This window comes from Lemur catta, chromosome 2, assembly GCF_020740605.2.
Source record: "Lemur catta isolate mLemCat1 chromosome 2, mLemCat1.pri, whole genome shotgun sequence".
In the NCBI taxonomy this organism is placed as follows: domain Eukaryota; kingdom Metazoa; phylum Chordata; class Mammalia; order Primates; family Lemuridae; genus Lemur; species Lemur catta.
Genome location: NC_059129.1, coordinates 130,897,187 through 130,921,265, shown reverse-complemented (window position 1 = coordinate 130,921,265; position 24,079 = coordinate 130,897,187). Strand labels below are relative to the sequence as shown.

At 33.4% G+C, this 24,079-nt stretch overlaps 1 protein-coding gene across 7 annotated transcripts in view; it reads right to left on the bottom strand.

Moving 5' to 3' along the window:
• Window positions 1-24,079, bottom strand: part of ADGB (androglobin) — a 128,642-nt gene that overhangs the window by 20,373 nt on the left and 84,190 nt on the right. For all 7 annotated transcript variants that reach the window (XM_045544534.1, XM_045544538.1, XM_045544539.1 and 4 more), the window contains 9 exons: window positions 21,924-22,059; window positions 21,142-21,279; window positions 19,457-19,550; window positions 15,286-15,420; window positions 14,653-14,806; window positions 10,323-10,510; window positions 8,592-8,776; window positions 6,925-7,124; window positions 1,993-2,104 (listed from right to left, as the gene is read on the bottom strand). In XM_045544534.1, the coding sequence (XP_045400490.1) occupies window positions 1,993-2,104; window positions 6,925-7,124; window positions 8,592-8,776; window positions 10,323-10,510; window positions 14,653-14,806; window positions 15,286-15,420; window positions 19,457-19,550; window positions 21,142-21,279; window positions 21,924-22,059 (1,342 nt within the window). The remainder of the gene's footprint in view (window positions 1-1,992; window positions 2,105-6,924; window positions 7,125-8,591; window positions 8,777-10,322; window positions 10,511-14,652; window positions 14,807-15,285; window positions 15,421-19,456; window positions 19,551-21,141; window positions 21,280-21,923; window positions 22,060-24,079) is intronic.

Sequence of the window (24,079 nt, the reverse complement as noted above, 5' to 3'; positions counted from 1 at the left end):
ATATACAGTTATGATTTGTCCATTTAAGACAATCTTAACAAAAAAAAACTGTATTTCTCATATACCAGTCTCTGATACAATTATAAAGTCATTAATTTGGAATTTGTAGTAATTTATACTTGTCCAACCAATGTTTCTCAAAAAAAATATTCAAAATAATTCTATCTCTGATAGAAAAAACACTGAGTCCAAAGTTTGGAAGCCTAGGGGCAAACCCCAGATAGGCAAATAATTAGCCACATGAGGTTGGGAAAGTCGCACAGCCTCTGTGAGTCTCTTCTGTAAAACTCTGGTTTGTTAAGACCATAAAGTTGATAAAAGGATACTGTGGGGACAAAAAACAAGAAAATCTGTACGTGTTGAGAGCATATGTAGCAGTAAGATGCAAGAAAAAACATCTTACTGTTAAAAAATTATTAAAAATATGACTTCATGTTATGTATTCATGTAATTAGGAGACCTCTAGAGGAAATGATTATTGGAATAAATTAATATACCCCTTTCAGAGAGGAAGTGCTCAAGGAGTATCTGTTGATAAAATGAATTTAAAAAGCCTTTAACATCATGCTTTTAGGTCTCCTCTTATATTACCTTACACATATCCAGAATATAGTAGAAAGAAATCTTCAGTAGATAATAAAACTTATAAAAAGTTAAAAATGCAATTTTGTTTTTATGATTAAAATTCAGTGCTTAGATTTTTTATATATTCAGGAATCAAATCTGTTTGGGATTTGAACATTTACATATTTCTAAACTAGAATTAGAACAAAATGTACATTTGTCAAGTACAATCATACTTGGTAAATATAAACAGAAAAATCCCTTTTTATACATAAGTATATATAAAGATACATATATGTATGTTTAATAATGTTTGGTTTCTTCAAAGACCTTGAATTGGGTACACCAGGCATTCACTGAGCTAAAGAAGGAATTAAGTAAAGGAAATGTTATAATTCTGCTAATAAAATTGGGTGGGACTTAAAACCTAATATTTTTGAGAATGACAAAGTTTATTTTTGTTTTTGTAAATGGATTAGAACTTCAAAGGCACAGGTCAGCAACATAAAAGTGTAACATATTGGCAAAAGGAATTTAAGATCACATCACCACTAATTATATATGAAGGCGAATGACATCACTAAGTGCTACTTGCTCAAGATGCTCCAGTCTTCTGTGTTCTTAAGTGAAAGTGAGCCATCTCAGTAAGCAATTTTTACTAAAACTTAGGTACTGAAATATACTAAAGGTGGCACTGTTGCCTCATGTTAACCAGAGACCAAGCTTGCTAAAAATTTATAACGGAAATATCCTAGGTAGTACATAGCCATATTTCAGGCCTTATTTTTTATCATGGGTTATAAAGATGTGAAATTTTTGAAAAAAAATCAAATTCTATGTGATATTTCTCATAGAAATTAAAAGTTGAGTTTAAATGAGTAAGTGGAGCAACAATGACTTCTGAATGAATATAAAATTTAAATTAGGTCACCAACATAGTAATTATTAATAAAAAAGCACCTGACCAATTTCTTTATATAAAGTATTTATATTTTAAAAGCAAACTAAATTGATAATTTGAAGACATTAGTAATTGAATTTTTCTAAAATATATCATATACTTAAAATTAGAGCACATAGGTTGAGTTGTAAATATAATTGATGCATAGCAGCTGACATATTGCTATTTTTAATTTAATCAAATTGCCTAAACATTTATAAACATGACATTTAAGACTGATTCTTCAGAGTAAAATTTTTACCCACTAGACAAAATGTGCTTAAATTAAATTAAATTAAACATATATTTTTATTTCTCATAAACCATGCAGTAAAAATGTTGAAATATGTAATCAATTAACAAAAGGAAATGCCACAATATATAGAATACAAATGATAAGCAATATGTTTTAATAATTACATGATCAATTTACTATTAAATAGTTACATAAAATGTAAGTGCATGTGTGAACATTTAGAGTGACATACCTTTGGTATCACTTTTCTCTAAGTCTTTTAGTGCTTGAACAAACGTCAGCTGATTTTCAGTGAGAGGCCAACTGTTATATAACACCAAACACTGTATAATATACTTGTAATTCTGTGAAATAAAATGCAGTGTTTAAGAACAAACAATAGGAATAGACACAGTATGTGTCTAATATAATTTATTATTCTAGCCACATGATAAATGTATAATTTTCTGGATCATATGATCATAATTTAAATAATCCCAGCTATTCTCCAAAATTTTGTAACACTACAATTTATAAAAGCTTAATATCCCCTCACATCCCCACCAACACCTGCTACTACCTAACTTTCTAATTTTTGCCAGTGCAATTGGTATAAAGTGGAATCTCACTGCTATTATATTTTGCATTTCTCAGATAACCGAAGAGTTTCAGTATTTTTTTTCAAAGCTTTGGTCTTTAGGGTTTTCTCTTTTTGTGCTGAGGGCACAAAAAATGGTCCCTACATCATCTATTATTTTATTATGTTTATGGATTAAAATTTTACAATGAAATCTCCAATACATCTGGAAGTTGCCTTTATTCATGCTGTTAGCTAATGGTCTAGTTTTATTTTTCTCCATGGAAAGGTAATATTCCCAGCACTATCCACTCAACAGTCCATGTTTTCTCTGGTGATTTATGGTGTTGCCTTTAATTATATATTAAATTTCCTTGCAAACGTGATATATTCATATTTTACTTTCTTCCATTGCTTCATTTTCCTATTTTTGCACTAATTAATACTATTTTTACTTCTATGGCTTTTTACTATCTCAATATTTAGAAATATTAAGATATACTTTGCTCTTCTTTTTCAAAGTTGACTTAACTATTTGTGAATTGTTATTAAGTCTTGTGAATGTTAGAGTAAGTTTAGAAAATTTCTGACAAATACAGTTGGAATTTTGATGGATATTGCATTGAATTTAAAAGTAAATTGGAGATACCTGGTGTCTTTATACCATTGTGTCACCTCTGTGAAAAACATGAAATACTTCTCTATTTATTCAAGTCATCTAAGTTCTCCAGTAGGTTGGATCATCTTCTATGTCCTTTATTGAAGTGTTAAGTTTTTCTATAGAGAATTGATGCATTACTGGTTAATTCCTAGATATTTTACAATTTCGTTGCTATTATGAAAGGGATCCTATTCTAATGTCTAGTACATAGTGCTACTGTAAAGAAAGGCTGCCAGGTTTTGTAAGTTTTAGAACCTGCAGTGTGGTGATTAAGAGTATGGCCTCAGGGGCTGGAGCTGTCTGCTTTCAAGTCCTACTTCATTACAAACCAGCTGTTTGGCCTTGAGCAAGTCATTTAAGCTCTCTGTGCTCCAGGTTCTTTGTTAAACAAGGATAGAATACTTCAAGAGTTGCACATATAGTGGTAATATTCGTGGGGTGTTGGGCAGATGGGAGGGGGGAGAAGGGGACGGGTATATACACACCTAATGGGTGCACTGTGCACCGTCTGGGGGTGGACACTCTTGAAGCATTGACTTGGGTAGGGCAAAGGCAATATATGTAACCTAAACATTTGTACCCCCATAATATGCTGAAATAAAAAAATTTAAAAAAAAGAGTTGATGGGAGAATTAAAGATCTATGTGTATACACAGTACCAGGTGCATAGTGGATGATGAGTAAGGAAATATATAAGTATTTGCTATTATTAATGTCTCTGACAATCTTGCTATTATATCATCTGTAAATAACTCGGTGATTATTTCGAATACTCTTTTATTTATTTTTTTTCTTGCATTATTGGTCTGTGCAACGATAGTGGACATTCTTTCTTATTTGAATTTTAATAGGAATATACCTAAATTATCTACATTAATGTAATGTTTTTGTATGTAATATTTCTCCATTAAGTTTAAGATTTTTGATATGTAACATTTACAGTTGAAAAGTTTTCTCCTATGCTAGTTTGCTAAGAGCACTTTTGAGAAATCCATAATAAGTATTGAACTTACATGTTTCAGGGTTACATATTTTCATCTAGTCAAAATTACTGTGGTGACTAATACTGATACATTTTTTAACAGCAAAACACTTTTGAATTCCTGAGATGAATGCTCCCTGATCACTTTCTGCACTGGTGGAATTGTTACCTATTATGTTCTTTGTAATTTTTCACTCATGTTTATAAATGAGTTTTATTCACTTTTTTGTGTTACTTTTATCTGGTTTTGGAATCAGGATTACATTAATCTCTTAAAAAGCCTTTGAAAATTTGTATAATTTTTTTGTTTTCTAGAACAATTTACTCCTTGAAAGTCTGTTAGAGCTGGGCCTATGGATTTTTGGAAAATGAAGACTTAGAAGACTTTGGATTATCATTTCAATTTTATTATTCTTTCTTGTTTTATTTAGATTTTCTATTTTCTTGTGAATCAGCTTTGCTGATTCTCCTCTGCCCCCGGGAACTTATGTGTTCCCCCTCCCCCATAGGTTTTTTTTTTTGTTTTTTTTTTTTTTTGGTGCTGATACAGTATCTTTTTAATTAAAAATGAGACAAATCTTTTTGTATCTTTTGAGGTTTCCTTTTAATCTACATGACTATATTATCTATTTAAATAATAATTTAAAAATATATACATAGGGACAAGCCATAAAACTGCATCAGTTGGATCCCAGATCCTCTTTCCCCAAGGGCAGCCCATGCTTGGTCCCCATAGGTTTTGAATTTGTTGGCAGAGTTGTTTATAACACTTAATATTTTTTAAACCTGTTGTCTGTAATTTCACCTCCACCCTATTTTTTGTTCTGTATTTTGTTAATTTATGTATTTTTCTCTCTCTTTTTCTTGATTGGTCTTACTAGAAGTATGTCTACTTCATTAATCTTTAAAAGAAGTAGCTTAGAATTTATTAATCTAATTTATTTTTTGTTCCCCATTTCACTGATGTCTATTTTCTATTAAAATCCATTTTCTTTTATCTTTGAGTTACTATTTTGTTTTTTCCCTTTTATTACAATAGCTTATCTCATTTGTTTTTGATTATTCATGCTTCCTAATGAATTAATCTAAAATTAGCATTCCACTAAATGCTATTTTAGATGTTACTTACGAATTTTGATTTATAGTTTTTTTACTTTTATTGAATCTTATGTATTTCATAATTTCCTTTTTTGATATTCTTTTTTAGCTAAAGGATTATTTAATATACTTTCAGTTTTCACATTTATGGGATTTGAAACTCTCTGTTAATTATTCTAGTTTATTGCATTATGTCCAGATAACATATCTATATGATATAGATAGTATGGATTTTATTGAGGCTTCCATTTATTGCCTATTACAGGATAGTTTTAAAAAAATATTCTGTACGTGCCAAGAAAAATATGTTCTTCATTTACTAGGTAAAGTGCTTTATATAGATGCCTAAGCTATTAAGTTTATACTTAGATTTTTCAAATCCTCACAATCATATTTATTTTGTTTTTCAGCTTGATCTTTCCAGTTTCTGAAAGGAATGTGTTAAAACAGTGGTCCCCAACACTTTTGGCACCAGGGACCAGTTTTATGGGGACAACTTTTCCACGGGCCATTGCGGTGGGGTGGGAAAGAGAGGGGCGGCTGGTTTTGGGATGATTCAGGTGTATTACATTTATTGTGCACTTTATTTCTATTATTATTACATTGTCACCTGCCACTCACTGATAAGGTTTTGACATGACTCTGCAAGCAATTGATGTATTATGTTCTCTGTGCAGTCAAACCTCTCTGCATTAGCAAAGATAATCTGTATTTGCAGCCGCTGTCCAGTGCTAGCATCATTGCCTCAGCTCCACCTCAGATCATCCGGCGTTAGATTCTCATAACGAGTATGCAGTCTAGATCCCTGACATGCGCAGTTTACAGTAGGGTTCGTACTCCTGTGAGCATCTGATGCCACCAATGATCTGACAAGAGGCGGAGCTCAGGCGGTGATGCCAGCCATGGAGAGTGGCTATAAATACAGTCGAAGCTTCACTCACTTGCCTCTTCTCACCTCCTGCTGTGCTGCCAGGTTCCTAACAGGCCACAGACCGGTACTGCTTTGTGGCCCTGGGATTGGGGACCACCGTATTAAAATATTCAGTTGTTAATTGTTGACTTTCCTTTTTTTTTCTCCATAGTTCTAATAGTTTTTTTCTTTTTATTTATTGTGTTTGGGTAGTTAGGTGCCTATATGTTAGTATGCTCATATCTACTTGATTTATCTTCCTTTTATTTTTATATGCTATCCTTTATAAATTATATGTCTCGATGTGTTAAAACTATCATCACAGGTCTCATTTCGTATTTGCCAGGTATATTTTTCTTTGTATTTTTAATCTTTCTTTGACATTTTGTTTAAAAGTGTCATTTTGGACTACTTATAGTTATATATCTTTAAAATTTTAGTCTTTTAATCGATTAATTTAATCTGTTTGAATTTATCGTAATTACTATCGTATTAGGATTTAATTCTGGCACTGTATTTTCTTTTAAATTCCTTTTACTTTTTTCGTTTTTGGTTTCCAATGCACAGGTCTTTTTTTTTCCTGCTACTTTAAAATACATGCATTGTCCTTTTTTTCCTGTAGTTTTAACCACATACAGATTAGTTTTTATTAATATGTGACCTTTCATATGTGACCTTTATTATTAATACTATGTGACCTTCAAAGTTATATAGACTCATAACTGTAAAGTTAGATAATTACATCTACATTATTGAGTTAGCATACAGATGAAATTTGCCATGTATTTAAAGATCTTGGCACAGAGAAACAGTCAAGAATGTTTTATTCTTCAATTCTGGTTATGCACTGGTGACCTTGCACATTATATATTGACAGCTTTCAGGAAGTGGATTGTTTTTATGTTACATTAAATTTTTAGGAGCAGTCCTGGATACTTCTTTTTAATGTAAATATACCTGCTGTGGCACACTAGCAATTTCTTCTGTGGTGGGTGTACTGGTAGTTTCCTCCTCCAAAAGAGGCAGACCAGTGTCTTGTATTATATTTCCAGGTTTACCCTTATAGGATTTCTGACTTCCCAGGGCAGATTTCTTCTTAACATATACTTCTTGTTCTTTCTTGGATGCAGCGTGAAATGAAAGAACTTGTTTGCTAGCTGAATAGGAGAAATTTTAAGTTTAATTTAAAACATGTTATATATATATATGTAATTTTTATTAACTACATGGGTTAGATCTCTTTATAAAATACTCAAAGGAACACGTCAATTCTTTTTGTTTTAATGAGATAAAACCCAACATGACTGGCTCCTTGGAAACATTCTGATAATAGAGAAATCTGCTATAATAGTATGTTACCTGCACAGGGTAGTACATATTCTGAACAACTATTGATTGCTAAAAGAATATACAACAATTCAACAGTTTCTCCTTTATTTTTGTACCACTCAAATGACTCTAAGCTATTAATAACCTCACTGACTCTGACTTTCTTAAAGTTTAACACCATTGTGTATGTCGTCACACTTTAAAAGACTTTCACTTTAATTTTTAATTTATATTTTTATTACTTTGTAATTAACAGATAATGTAAGTACCCTTGGTAGGAATAAAAAGAGAAATATGTTGGCTATTATTAATTAATTTATCAAACATGTACTGAGAGAACCTAAGTGAATAACACAGGGAAATTTCAATTCCAGCCATAACAGAGTAACGAGCATTATACTTATTCTCCCACCATAAAAAATGATAAAATTGGACAAAATGTATAAAGTGTGTTCAGTCACTTGGACAATATATATCTCAGGATTGTGACCACTTTTATTTACCTTTGGCTTGGAGGTCCCAACCACTGCCATAAAAAAATGAAAAACGTTATGGTTTTAAGAAGAAATATCAATTGGCAAAATAGGTAAGATCCTGATTTTTTTTTACAATGTAAATGCAAAAATGGAGAATGGAGGCATAAAAGCTAAACTATTTACAGTGTGTTTTGTCAAAAAAGCTAAAATATTAACAATATTTTTTTCTGGGTAGCATGATTATAGAGAATTTCTTATTTCCTTGTTTACAATTATTTATTTTTCCAAATTTTCTGCATTGGGACATATGTGATTTTTTACAGTCAGAATCAAGTTACTAAAGTGACTGAATGAATAATACACCTCAAAGTATCATTGTCAAGCATTATTTCAGAAAAATTTATTTTATTTATTTAATAACTCTTTAAGAATATTACATTGAAAGTAATAACTTTAAAGTTTCTGTTAACTTTAATATGCAGAATATTTTCTAAAAATCATGAATTGGGAATGAAATAAAAGTAAAAGATTCTTTCAAAATAATAAAAATTCTACTTCTTATTAAGAAAGCTCATGTAATAAGAAAATAAATTTTTCTCCAAGGTGAAAAGTCTTTAAAGTACACATATAACCAATCTATTAATTTTCAGAGCCAAATTTGACATGTAAATGCAATAGTGGCATTTTAATTTTTACTATAATATCAAGTTTTACATATTTAAGTGGTTACTTGCTATCTTATCTTCATTTTTATGATGTCATGCAAACATAAACATCTATTTATGAGAGCAAATATGCAGTTCAAAAAGGCACACTTACATTGGGAGCTCAGAGTTTTATCACTTCTCAAGAAGTTGAATGCTGGGATTATAGCTTGGCCTTTTCCAATGGAGCTCACCAAAATTTCTTCATTTTCTAGGACCTGCAGCTTGATGAAAGCATCTGGTTTGGACGTGCGTACTTGTATCGTAACAAGTTGTGGTACTGCCACTTTAGCTGAATACCTGTCAAAAAAAAATTAACTTTATAATCAAGTATATTACTCTCTCCCTCAAGTCAGTAAAGGAAATGGTATAATTTTTCAGACATGATAAACCTAAAAGTGAAACCACCTTGTAAAGTCTGCTAACATCCTGGAAATATTAGTTATTATAGATGTTGGCAAAAGATCCTAACATTGTACAATAAAACAAAAGGTGTATAGGACTTTTATTATCATCAAATCCCAAATTTAAAAATGTACCTTTTTTTATTTTATTTTTTATTTCAGCTTATTATGGGGGTACAAAAGTTCAGGTTATATATATTGCCCATGTCCTGCCCATCCCCCCGAGTCAGAACTTCAAGCATGTCCATTCCCCAGACAGTGCGCATTGCACTCATCATGTAGTTATACCTCCATCCGCTCCCCCCATGCACCAATAAAACTTAATAGACTTAAAAGTCACTAAACCCTGTAACAGATCTGCAAACTACTGTCACACTAACCTTTTCCATTACATAAAGAGCACAACTGGCAGAAGCAGTGCCCTTGGAAGCTTCCCTGATAACAGTGTTTTCCTTGATTCACAAAAATGCAGAAAAATTAAAGTAGTACCCATAGCCTCCATCCTCGTCTTTTACCAACAGGTTGGAAACCTCTTGCAAAAAAGATTGGAAACATGCATCTGACCCAGGAGTGGGGAACCTTCGGCCTTAAGGCCACATGTGGCCTTCTAGGTCCTTAAGTGTGGCCTTTTGACTGAATCCAAATTTTACAGAACAAATCCTTTTATTTTTATTAATACATTTTTGTTTGTCTTTTATATTTTTATTTTATTTTTTAAATGAATGTATTTAAAATACCAAAGAATAAAATAAATTTCCACAAAATAATCCTCCCAGACTGACCAGCACAATTAGAAATCTTCCCACATTGACCAGCACAATTAGAACACTAGCTAGTAAGCCATAAGGGCTAAATTGATGGCTGCTATGCTCATGATTTAGTTCTAACCTCCCCCGCCTGACTGGAGCCACTGCTGCATGAGGCTGGTTGGCAAGAGTTTACGGGGGTCGAGTATACAAGTTTGTTATCAGCTTTTGACAATGGTGCACTGTGTTTCTGTCTGAAGTGGAATTTGTGAATAGTTGCACAGCTCAATAGTATTTTTTAATTCTGTCTGCCTAACAGCCCATCATGTCAAAGAAGACTAAGAAAACGTTGAAGGAAGAAAACAAATTTTTTTAATGAGGATTGGGAATTGCAATACTATATTATTTCTGCTAAAGAATGTTTAAAGTCACAAAGAATGTTTAAAAAGTCTCAAAGAATATTTAAAGTCAAATAGGATGATGACAAAGAAAATATCATTACCATTATATGCAACCGTCTAGGCTTAATCCTATATAATGCCCATATAATCACATTGCTCTAAATTAATTGTTTCCAAAAGAGCATAGAAATTCAAATTAAAAACTGACTCACAATTTTACTGCAGAATTGATTTTTATCCTAAAATATTAACATTTTAAAAAGAATGCATTTTCCCTTCGGCCATATACTTGTACCTGAATAAAATTTTCTTATCATTGGGTATGTAGTGATCTCTGATTTCCTTTATAGTGAAGGCATTGTATGGAGAGTCCCGAGAGAGGCATGGGAGTGGAGTGTAAGAGCCAATGAGGCGCAGTTTCCATCGTGAGGCTGATACATATGTATCACCCGTAAATACTTCAGCCACAAATGTGTATCCCTTCTATAAGAAAGAGAAATTATGCAGAAATGAGTAATATTGTTACTAGCCTCTTAAATGTACAATATGTCACAGTACTAAATGTTTTATTATCCCGATACACATACAAATCCCAAGATCTCTCAATGAACAGTAGAATCCCTAGCATAATGTTTTGAAATTACTCTTCGAAAGTGCCATCTTACATGTTGTCAGGAAAATGATTCTAACATTTTTCTTTGTGTAGTTCTTTGACTGTATTTAAAGTGCTTAACTGTAGTAGATGATAACTGTTTTTTTCCTAATTCTTCTAATGCTTCCAAAGGTAAATTTTTATCATCGCATCATCCTGGAGTGGTCCAATAGGTTCTGATTTGATTTTCCTGTCTCTCAGATTCATCTTTCTAAAATACTGAAGTGAGAAAAGCATAAGGGTTCGTAGAAATGTAGTTCCCTTGAGATGACAGGTAAAGCTATGGAGTTAACAGCTGATTTGATTCCTCGGAACCCAGATGTACGGTTGGAAATGAGCTCCTTAGGGTGGGGAAAAGCAGCAGCTAAAGAACCTGGGAAAGTGCCTAGTTTATGGTAAGGAGCAGCTTTGTTCAACACAACTGGATATGTGGGCAATAAGTCCATGAACCAAGAGCATGATATCATAATAAGATGCAAAGCCTGAAAGTAATTCTGAGTTTATAATTTCAGATGCCCCTAATAAAGAATAAAAAGGCAGATTTGTCTTCCAATTGTTCTCTGTTAAAGAGGAAGTTCTCTGACATATTTAGATTTCCAGAAACAAAGATTAGATACATACAAGCCAGAATGAATAAAAAAAAAATCAATAGACATCTAGGAATATTAACTCATAATGAAATGATAATTGGCAACACCAAGAAGGACCTTTTGACATTAAGTTTGGGGTGAGTAAAAAAAGGAAGATAAATCATATATGCTAAAGCATTTTTACTTGCAAAGTGTAATGCACAGATTTGTTGCTTTTTTATTATTATCCGAGCTTATGGTACTAATGCATTAAAGAAGCAAAACAAAATTACAGGACTCCTACTTTGTGTTTGTCCAGACTCACAGAATAATTGTAAGAGAAAAAAAATTATAAAATAGTGGGATAGATATCAGTAAGTGAAAATCTATAGCTAAACCAGTGATAGGATTTTAAGATAGAACCTGGCTATTATAAATGGATTCAAGACTCTCAGAGTAAAAGAATTACATATACAGTACTGAGTACTGAGAGATCTCATAGATGAGTATTCTGAATTACATTACATTACAAAGACATTATGTGGTCTTCAAGGAATTATGAGAAAAACAGAGTGAACAATTTTGATTTTTCAAATTGAAGAAGAATATGTACTCTGCAACCACAAACTAGTAAATTTAATAGTGGTCTTTATCAAGGTTCTACAGCAGATCATAAAAAAGATGTCTCATGAGAGAACCCAAAAGAACAAAACATTCTTAAAAGCCCATGTGAGTTTATTGGGAACAAAAACTTCATTTTTAAAAATAAGATTAGAAGACACAAAATCAGGTAAATATTGCAGGCATGGTGTTATGGATTTCGGGAAGGCGTACATCAAGGCCTCTGGTGAATTTCCTATGGGCCAGGATGCCTCTTGATGAGTTAGCCACAAAGTTCCTGCCTAGGGTTACCAGTTAGGCACTACCTACCCAGCCAAAAACATTCAGTTGACTCTTGAGACCACAATGTCAACATGCCTTGCAGGTGCCCAACACGAATGCAATCATAAGATACAAAACAATGGAGTAATGATCCTTTTTACATTTAAGTGTGTCAGAATTCCCTTCAGAGGCAGCGTTCAGTTCTGGGAACCACATTTTAGCAGCGATGTTGAAAATTTGGAGAAATGTTCAAAGATCAAGAATCAAGAAGAGAGGAAAACTGCACCACAAAAGGGACCACTGCTTCTAGTCACACAATTTTATATCCTTCTCCCCAATCTCTCTGTTTTTTTTTTTTTCCCTAAACAGAGCTATCTAGAGTGAAAGGGTAGAATAGAAAAGACAGGAGAGAGGAAATAAGTGTGTTTGGCGTGATCCAATTTACAATTTAAAAATAATAGTTAAGTAGAGATGGAATGTTCTGCATATTAACTCAAAATGCATCATTTAGAACTATCCAAAAAAAAAAAAATTCAAGCTTAGTCTAAAGAAATAAGTCTTTAGTGGAGTTACTAAAATAAAAAACAAACCCAACCCAACCAACCAAAGTATGCTAGATGTAAATAACAATCAGATTCCTATTTGAGTCAACCAAATGCTAAAGGTCCTTTCCAAAATTAAGCATCCATGACTAATATTAATATACTTTATCTAGTGAAGTAAACCTCATTTCTCGATTTTGATGACATCTATGGCCTTGATAGTCTCCCTTTAAATGAAATCATCTTTTTGATCTTGATCTTTGGGACTTTTTATTTCTAATCACAGTTAAATAAATTATTTCTATTCAAAAAAGAAATCTAGGTCAAACTGAGAAAAACAAACATTCAAAAAATAATACACTGGTGTGAAGACTAGTCTGTTGTTGAAGAACTAGTTCTCCCCTGTAGTGTCTGGTTTAACCCAAGGTTTTCTGCTGTAAAAAGATAAATTTCACAAAACTGCAATTTTCAATAAAATATAATTAATTAGTACATAGAGGAGAATAAGTATAGTGTAAAAGGAAATTGTATGAGCCAAAGATGGTAATATATGTTTGATGTGCAGAAACTGATTTGTATTAGCAAATTGCTCTGTTTTTAAGAGAAGTATGAATACCCTTTCAAAAACAATTAAGGAAAGTAAGTATAAATAAAAATATCATAATTATAAATAAAAACATCAATACATTGACTTTAATCAAATGAGTATTTAAAATTATGTTTAAGTGTATAATTCCAAGTATAAATAACTACACACAAAAATATTAATGTTCATCAGATTTTCTCATAAAATGTAAATGTGAAACTTACCAAATCTAATAGAGAGTAAAAATAATTTAAGCCTGTTACAGTTTGATAATATCTTCAAATTTGGTAAAATCTGACTGCAATATCAAGAAAATTTATCTCATGAAAACCAATAGAAAAAATGCTAAGAGTTTAATAAAACATATATGTTTTAAAAATTATTAAAAAAAATTAGTAAAAATAAAATTTTGAAACTACTAATGTGTATATACATATGTATGTATATACATATGTATACATATCAATTAGATTAAACAATTTCATCAAGAATGTAATTGCTTTGATTTTTAAAAAGTTTCATAAAATCTCTAAAACAGCTCAAAAGTGTTTTAGGTTTTTTTATATAGTTAACACGTTTTTAACTTATTTTTCATTCCTACAAAACCAGTGTCCACTAAATAAGTGTGTCTTAATTCATTCAAAATAATGCATAGAATCAAAGGTTGAAATGAGCCTCAGAAGTCAAGTCCAACCACAACGCAAAGAGAAAAATGAAGTTCAAAGCTATATAGCTGAAGAATAGAAAATCAGAGCTAAAACAGATCTCTTGGTTTCCAGTCCAGGCACACACCATCCTTTGTCATGAATTCCTAAAACACGAGTATGGGATTTAAATAAACAGAGAGGCAATGTGGTTTGAGTGAAGGTCAGCGATCAGGGTCTATCATTCCACAGGAGTAACATGCCAAGTCCTTCTGGCCCCTGAAGGAATTTATATAGCCCTAGAAAAGACTATGGGGGTGGAAGGGGGTGGGTGGCTGTGTAATCTCAATTTTCTGAAATACAGAGCAGTAGAATAAAAACCCAGTGGGAAAAAGAGACAGTCATTTGGTTTAGACATACAACTAAATGAGCTCTTTAGATCCATTTATGTTTTAAGGATTTATATGATTTTATGATTTCAATAATTAGAACTTCTAATGCTTTCTTTTTGTCATATTTTCTTTGGGGAGGAGGGGAAAAAAAGAGAGCTGAGAGGTAATGAATGCTCTAGCATTCACATTAAGTATCTCATGTTGTCAAATAAATGGGACTTCTATAAGGAAAGACCAGGGCCCTTTTCTTGTTAAGTAGATTGAAAACACCTCCGCCCTACCTTCTCCTGGCTCCTCTATAAACTGAAGGATTTTCACTGCCATTCTATTAGATGGGGAAAACAAACTTTAAACCTACCTTATTCCTGGTATAAAGATAAGGCACCAGCTTTTGGAACACCTTTGGCACTTGTTCCATTGTGTCATTATTAACAACATGTAGCATGCAGACTGGAAGTGTAGTATATACTTTGGGAAGCAAAATCATATCTTGAGGAACCAAAAATGTTTCCCTGTAATTACAAAAGCAAACTTTCCCTTGACATGGATCTTAAAGAAAGTCTGAAATTAGGCTTAATGCCAAGAAATTTTTAAAAAGTCTAAAATTCCAAATAAGTATAAGGTATACATATTATTTTCTTTTAAAAATTACTATTATATGCTATTTTCATGTAAATGAGAACTCCACTAATAAATTCCATTTTATATTTGTGACTTTTACCAAATATGCTGTTGCTTAGAAATAAAAGAATATCTTTCTATACTAAAAGCATATTAATGTGTTATATTATTTTTTCATGCATATAATAATTAACATTCTTCATATTTTGATGAAAGAAACATAAATAAAAATTTCTATAATATCTCATTCAAGGGTAGCAACTTTGGAAGAATTTTAACTAAGTCATGAAAGCAACCTAGAAGCCAAGACTGTTACTACTATCATAAATAAAACTCTATAGATATGAATACTGCCAGTATACAGACTTACCTGAATACTATAAACCAAGTATTTGGTGGCTGATCTTGATAGGTCACAGTATAGTCAGCAAAAGCAATCTTAGTTTCTTCATCTTGATAGCATGGATAAGATTCCATAGACTTGCACTTGCTTTTAAACATTAGTCTAGAAGTGTCAAAATATATTAAGTATCAATGGCAATAGCCACTTTTAAAATAAACTCTATTTACAAAAAAGAAATAGGCAAAAGATAATATAAAGTATTATAGGACATTGTTTGCTGGATTGAGTTCTTGATCAACGTGGCGGGGGGGTTGTGTGGCCCATGGTACCTGGTGCCAAAGCAGGGGAACCCATTCTAGGTCAACCATAACAGATGTCTCTCAAAGGTGCTCAAGGTTACCTGAAGCTCTTAGTTAAAGGAGAATGTAATTCATGATCAAGGGAGTTATCAAAGTTTATAGGTGGGAAATCAGAACCAAAGTTCAAACTATAAGGATAAGAAAACTAGAAGCAGACAAACCAGCAATAAAACTGGGTGAGAGTCACTGAATGGTCTGGAACTGAGATATAGAGTAGAGATGAGAATGGAGTTTAAAGTTAGAAACAGGTTTGGAAAAATAGATTTAACAAAACCGAGAGCATGAACAAGGAGAGATGGCTACAGTTTTCCTTCTGCAAGATTTCTGGTGCATGAGGGAGTGGAGCATGCTATGGTTAAAATGATTATGGGCTGAGATTTCTCCGTGTTTGCCCACTGGAAGGTTGTGGCATATTCCAAAACATGATGGAAATGATGGTGTGATGGATCTTCCAGGTCTTATCCCTCCTACTCAGCCAGAAACTGGATCTAGTCTTAGTAACACCAGGACTATGGGATCCTTTATACAATGAAGGCATTAGCCAGATGGAAGCCATTATGGCCATAGAGAACCATTCTCTGCTAGAGGTCTAGACAGAGCTGGAGGTGTTCTTGTCTTCCAGAAGGCAGATGGTCTCACTGATTGTCAGTGGGAAGACAAGCCATGGAGGTCCTTACGGAGGATAGAATTCACATGCTCCATTTGATCATTGATCTTTGTCAGTAGGAGGAAATTAACAGGGTAATACTTGAAGGGGATCTAAAAGGCCTTTGAAAATGATGACAAGAACCAAGAATAGGGCGACCATATATCCCGGTTTGCCCAGGATAGTAGTGGTTTATAGTCCTGGTATAACTATGAATAGTTCTCCATCTTTCCTTGTCAAAGTGTCCCAGTTTGGATGATCAATACATGGTCACCTTAGCTACGAACTACAATGTGTCTGTTAGTGCAGAGAACCTCTGTATTAGAGCTGGCCAAATCTACACATTTACAAATGGCTGTGCCACCACAGGAATTAAGCAGTTCACAGAGGGAATTGTATGCAATGGGACCTGCCACCATTGTAAAATAAGGGTGGGATTTAGAGTCTTCCCAGATTGTCACTGTTCCCCTCATACATTCTATGCTTTTTCACATACCTCAGGAAATCCTAATAAACATAAGGCCATCACAATCCTGCTGTACTATGTGGAATATCTTGAATGACCCTGAGAGACATCCCCGACAGCTGGAAGATTGAGGCTCAATTAAGAATTACTTTTAATTTGGTCTAATCTGACTCCTTAATAAGGGAGCTCCTTTTCTATTAATAGCAAATCCTTCACAAAAATTAGGTATAGAATTTGAGCCAGAAATCATCCTATGGTAGGCCCTACCATGATTCCAAATGCAGAAGCAAGTTGGAAAAGGTTTGTGCTCTCTGTGTACAGCCATACAATTAGAATTTTAGGCAAAAGTGTACTCCTTTTAGAAAACAGGCATTCTTAAAGCAAAAGTTAATAACGTCGGCATTATGAGGCAATAACGGCACCTGTGGGCCAGGATTAGGGTGAGGTGAACGAGGCAGTCACTCTTGGGGTTGGGCAAGTGTAAAGCTGGATTTTATCTTTAGTTACAATTTTGGTATTTGGTTCATCATTGTTTTTCATTAATTTTAGGCTATTTTAAATTTTTACCTATTTTATATATAACTTTCTATTTGTCTCTTGATTAGAAACAGAAATTCAATTATTTTATATTGGCCTTGAAGGCAGCAGTAGCACTTTGTCTTAATTCTAACAGCTTTCATGTAGATTTTTTATTATTTTGTCTACACACAATCAAATCATCTGTTAACAGTGGAGGTATTATTTTATCCTTTTAAATTCTAGTGACTTTTATTTTACTTTATTGTATTTTTGCCCTTCTTGGAATTTCAGGATTGCCTTGAATGGAAGTGGTTGGGTAGGCATCTTTTTCTCATTCCCAAATTCAGAGGAAAGCTTTCAAAAATTTCATTACTAATTGTGTTTGCATTAGTTTTTGTTTTGTTTTTATACTAGATTCCTTCATATATTAAGGAAGGTCTTTTTTAATCCTTGTTTGCCAAAAGATTTTTGAATTTTGAAGTTATTTTAAATTATATCAAATGCTTTTTCTGAACCCATCTATATGACTAAATCTTTTGTCCCTTTTTATTATTAATATGCTAAATTACAGTGACTAACTTTGTAATATTAAACCACCATTGCATGACTAGGGATGGGAGACCCACTTAATTATGAGGTACTACCATTTTTAGACAAATCCCATTTTGGTTTGCTAATATTTTATTACATAATTTTTGCATCTATGTTCAAGAGGGTGATTTGTTTGCAGTTTCATTTCTTATACTGTCCTTGAATTTTTGTGTCAAGGTTATGAGTTGGAAAATGTTTCTTCTTTTTCTATTCTCTGAAAAGTATATAAGTAAAATTAATCTTATTTATTCATAATTCACTAGATAAGCCATACTGCATAACACTAGAGAGTACATCATGCAACCCTTTCCTACTAGAGTATTATCTAAATGATTACTTTAAACAGTAGTAATTTAATTATTACTCTTATTTGTAATATTGCTTAGAACTTTTTAAAACCTGCCTGGGTTTTGCATTACTACTGTCATGAATTTACTCCTACATATAGCTAATTAGTGTGATTGTCCTTTGAAGATAGTATTTCTTATTTCTGTGGCTGCTTGTAAGCCTTTTCTTTTGGTCTTTGATTTGCAGCAGCAGTTTGACACCAATGAGTTGAGGTGTAGTGGTTTTTTGTTGGTGGTGGTGGTTTGTTTTTGTTTTTTTGTTTGTTTGTTTATTTTAAATCTTTCCTGCAGGGGGTTTACAGAGTCTCTTGAAAATATGAGAATATGAGTTGATGCCTTTTATCAGTTTTGGAAAGTTCTCAGCTATTATCTTTTACATTCTGGGACGCTAATTATATATATGCTTGACTTTCCGAGCATGTTCCATCTGTCCCTCATGCTATTTCCTTATTTTTTACTCATTTTCTCTTATGCTTCAGCTGGGATACTTTTTATTGACCTATTTCCCAGTTCACTAATCTCTTCTTCTATCCTGCCTAATCTGTTATTAAACCCATGAATTAGTTCTTAATTTCAGTTATAAAAATGTTCATTTATGTAATTTGCATTTGACTGTGTTTTATTAATTAAATTCTCAAACTTTTAATCTATTTTCTCTTCCTTTATTTTTTATTTTCTTGGGCATTTTCATCATAGAAATTTTTTAGAAATTTTCTTCTGTCACCTCCAACAACATCTGGATCTCCAGAGGGTCTGCTTCTTTCAAAATAATATATTTCAATCGCTTATATATATGTGTGTGTGTGTGTCATTTTCTCTTAGTTTTGTTCAGATTATCCCGTCTCTTGGACATGACTTATGGCTAGAATGCAGCTTTTCTAAGGCTCAACCTACTGCTGATTTGCCCCCATTTAGAGACTGTTGTCCTCCAAGGATTTCACCCGACTACTTTAATTGTTTACTGGGATGCCTTCTTCTACAAGGTCCTAAACTCTATTTTTTGTCTTGTCAGCACCATAAGATTGGGAAACTGTTCCGCTTTTCAGAATTTTTTAGATGTGTGCTTAGAATTTTAGATATATGCAATTGAGACATAAATAAAAGTAGCAAGTACCATAGAAATGTTTCAGATAAAATATCATGGAAGTTCAAAAGCAATGGCATTTTTAGCTTCAGTGATTGGGAAAACTCAGTAAATATGTTAGCATTCAAACTGAACTTTGAAGGATACCAATTTACTGCAATAAGAAATATCATTTTACTACCTTACCTTAAGAGTGAAAGTGAATACTGTTCTAAATTCGGTTCCAATATAGCCCAAACCTTTTGAAGAGTACCTGCAACACTGATATTTTCTTTTGTATCTAAAAATAACAATAAAAGTAACAATATTAAAGCTATAAGGTGTCTAAAAGATCGTCTTGTCCACAGCCTTCATTTTTACAAGTGAAGTTGAAACTCATAAATAAGATAGTATCCAAAGTCATGAGCTTTATTAGCAGAAAAAATCATATTTAATATAGAGCTATAAACTTCTATTCAAGAGCTCTGCTCATCATGTTATGCTGTTTCCCTTCATCTTTAGTTTAAAAATCATAAAATGTTCTTTGATCTAATTTAAGATAGTCATCAAAGAATTTACATATAGAGATCTCTGTTACACCAAAAATTTTTTTATGAAAGATCTTTTCTCAGAAAAAGTAATCCATCCAGATTTTCTAAAGAGCAATGGCTAATAGAATCTGGATAGAGCTCAATCCACTGCATCATCTGCAGATGGCTTAAAAGTAGTTGATTTAACAAGAAAATGTGAATCCATATTAAGTGCCTGAAATTTACCATATTGGAAACTGGCATTTCTTTTTCTAATTATCTTATCTTAATTCCTTCATGTGCATACCAGTATCTAAAACTGATATCTTAATGTATTTTCTTATTTATTGTATGCTTACCACCACTAGATACAAGATTCACCAGAGCAGAAACCTTGTTTTTTTTATTGATTTCCATAAGGCCAGAATCTATAACATTGCTGTACACACAGAAGAGTTATTCAATAAATATGTATTGAGTGAAAGAAATGCAAACATTATTAAGTATATTATTAAATTGCTCAAGTTTTTCAGTCTCTAAAAAGGGAAATAAACCATTGTATAAATATGATTTCTCAACATATATGCACACCAAAAAGCATATTTCACCATCTGCTATGGCTTGAATGTGAAACCACGTCAACCACTTATGTTGACAGTTCACATGTTGGAAACTTAATCCCCAGTGCTTCAGTGTTGAGAGGTGGGACCTTGGAGATGATTAGGGAGTGGGTTAGTTATGGAGGAAGTGGGTTCCCAGCGAAGGGATGCGTTCTGGACCCCTTCCCCACCTCTCTTTCTCTCTCTCTCTGTCTCTTTGTCTCTCCCTCCTGCGCTAATGTACATGTTCTCTTGCCCTTCCACCTTCCACCACAGCATGATGCAGCAAGAATTCCCTCATACTTTCCAGGCTCCAGAACTGTGAGAAACAAATCTCTGTTCTTTATAAATTATCCAGTCTGTGGTATTCCATAATAGGTGCACAAAACGGATTAAGGCACCATACATTTAGTTTGATGAATGCATATATTTTTTTCTAACAGAAAAAGAAACAAAAATCAGACAACTCTAACATTTTACTATCGCTAACTATGCAAAATAGGTTTTACTTTTTACCTTTGTATATCTGAAGTTTTTACTGCTTAAACATTTTGACTATTGTCATTAAATGTTTCAAATAGACACATTTTTACAAGGAAATGTTTCAATATAAGGGAAGAATTCTATTAGAGGTCAGATTTTTCCTATCAAAATGGAAAGCCATAAAGTAAGGTGACTCTAAAATACTTTCCATTAACATACATAAACAAATATTCATTCTTACATACACAAGTTCATTTTATAAACATTTGAAAAATTATACCTGGTAGTCTGGCTTTCATAAGTAATCTAACGTAAGTCCCTCTCCACATGGCTTGAATTTTAATTGCTGCTGCTACCTCCTCAGGAGAATACTCTTTATCACTTGTTGGCATACAATATTTAATGTCTACCCATTCCGCTGGAAAGAGAAAAAAACTTTGAGCTGAAAGTCATATTTAATTCCTTCCCCAAGTTTCAGTGCCTTTAACTACCAAAGCCCTCTGACATACGAAATGGCACAATGGGAGATTTATCATCATATTTAACACTGCCCATTGCAGGTGGTCCTTTTTTTTTTTTTGAATGTGAACATTCTAGAGGAGGGAAACACATGAAATAGTGACACCTTAGTGAATTACTACTATTGATTCCTCTCTGACAATAGCCAGCGGCTTCTCTAAAAAAATGAAAGGAAATGTTAAAATTGTGAGAACAGAGCATGGGAAGGGGAGGCGGGTAGTTTCTTGGGTTGGAGGATCTTCCCAGCATTCCTCAAATCATATCATACAGATTAGGGACTTTCACATTTTTTAAGGTTAGAAACAGATAAAACAGGGAAATTTGGGGTTTTGCTGGAAGTATGGATGGCAGGGATTGGCAGTAGGGCATACTTCTCAGATCCTCGCAACTCCGGAGCTTCCCAGAGCATAGCTAGAACTCCATGACTGCCCATGCAGACCTGTCCTACCTACACCACAAACACTTCCAGTGCACTTTTCTCAAATTATTTATCTTATATAAGGCTAGCAATTCCTTGATTAGATATCTAAAATTAATCAGTACCTAAAGAAACCTCCTCCAAGGAGGAATCAAGTAACTCCAGGTCCAAAACCATAGCACGGAATGCAAATTTGAAGTTTGGAAGAGGTTTTGTTAATTGAACTTTTTTCATTAAGCGCCATAAAGAAATGTGAAAAACCTGAAATACATAAAATACATTTATATATCTTTTAAACCAAGAAAATACTATCACCTGGTCAGAGAAGCTCTAAAAATCTTTAGATACTCAAAAAATAAAAATAAAAAAACATTTTGCAGATTTATACACAATCTAACAGAAGACTCTTCAAAGTTTCACTTGCCCAGGAAAAGACCAAAATTATTATTTGACTATTTCTAATTTAATAAAATTAAATCACTATAATAATGTTTATAATATACACTCAATCAAAATATAGCATTAAACTGCTGAGGAGATACAGCATAAGATAAAAAGTATGATCCTTGTGCTTAAGCAAGTTAATATCATATTTCATTGATTTTTGAGATGCCATCCAAGGCAAGACACACTGTTATTTCATGTGTTACAAAAAATGAAAATATGTTGCTTAGAGTTTTTATCACTTTCTTATCACTTAGTACTTACTCCATATTGAAAAAGCTCTTTTAGATTTATTTAGACAAAGCTTTTTTACCATATGTCACATAGCTGTGCCATTACCAAAGTATAACATGAATATGTTTTATTAACAAAATAGCTCCCTTTTGCAGAAGTGATGCACACACAAAGACCCCTTACATATTAAATCAATGCTAGCCGTAAAAGGCCCATGCCCAGAGGACTCCTGGAAGCCGGAATGGTGACTACACATGGGCCCAGTGGCTTGGGGCTCTCTCTCACCCAGGCTCAATCATCTAACCTGTCAGCAGCAGAAACTGACTCTGATCTTTCCATATAGTGCCATCCTCTGAGGGGTCCAGCCAGTCACTTAGTGGCAAGGTGATTTCAGTGGACTTCTAACAAGGTGGGCCAGTGAGTCCTTACTATAGAATTGATACCTACCTCAGGTAGAAGTTTGCTTTCTCCATCCTCAGTTTTTCTACCAGCATCATCATTCAGGAAATTATAGAAAACTTGATTTACAAACATGGGATCCAGCCTAATATATCCTTGGATCATGAGCCACATTATACAGTGAGGATTTAACCATTGGGAATAGTCTGGAACCCGCTGGTCCTACCATATACCATAGACAGAATTGATAAAATTCCTGGTAGAGTGGAATGGCATATGAAAGGCTCAGTTGAGAAGCCGGCCTGGAGATGACACCCTGTAGTATGTATATATTGAACAAAAGACCAATAGGTGGCACTTATCTGCATAGCTAAAACATACAGGCCTGAGATTCAAAAGCTAAAAGTAGGATTGGCCACTCTCCTTGTCACTTGCCAAGCCTCATTTGCAGAATCTGTGCTCTTTCCCTGCAACAAGGGGTTTGCTGGATTGGAGAACCTATTTCCTGGGGGAGGGAGGCAAGGGAGGCTTCCACAAGGGAATCCAGTGTGATTTACAGTAAACCTAAACTATGACATATGCCTGGTTGCTTTATGTTCCTCATCCCGGTTGACAAGCAGGAAAAAAGGAATTAGCACAACGGGATAAGAGAAGAATTCATGCTGATTGTCATGTGGTCCTAGGGTTCCTGCTACATAATGGGGGCATTAAGAATGCTGTCTGAAACCTGCTGGGACACTTCTTGATGTTTCCATCGTAAATGAATAATTGCAACAACCATAGCCTGACAAGAATAAGGCAAACCAAGGTCTTGCACCAATCAGGATTGCAGATCTGGGTCACCTACCAGATCTTCAGTAACTAGAAACACTGTCTGGAAAAGAGGGAAATCTAGAATGGATGGTAGAGACAGATAGTGAATACCAGCCATGGCCTCAAGGCCAGCAGTAGCTTTGGAGACTACAACTTTTTTGTCATAGGGTGCTTTAGTTATTTATTCGTTTAATTTTAGAGCATGTGACCAGCTACCAACTTGAAGAATGGATGTCAGAGTTTACTTACTAAGGGTGGGGTCAGATTATGGCAAATATTTCTTAAGTATTACTCATGCCCCAGGTAAGTGGTTCTCAAATGGGAGTTGATTTGCCCCTCAGGCAGGGTTGCATGATAAAGTACATAACACTGTAAGGGTAGATATAAATTA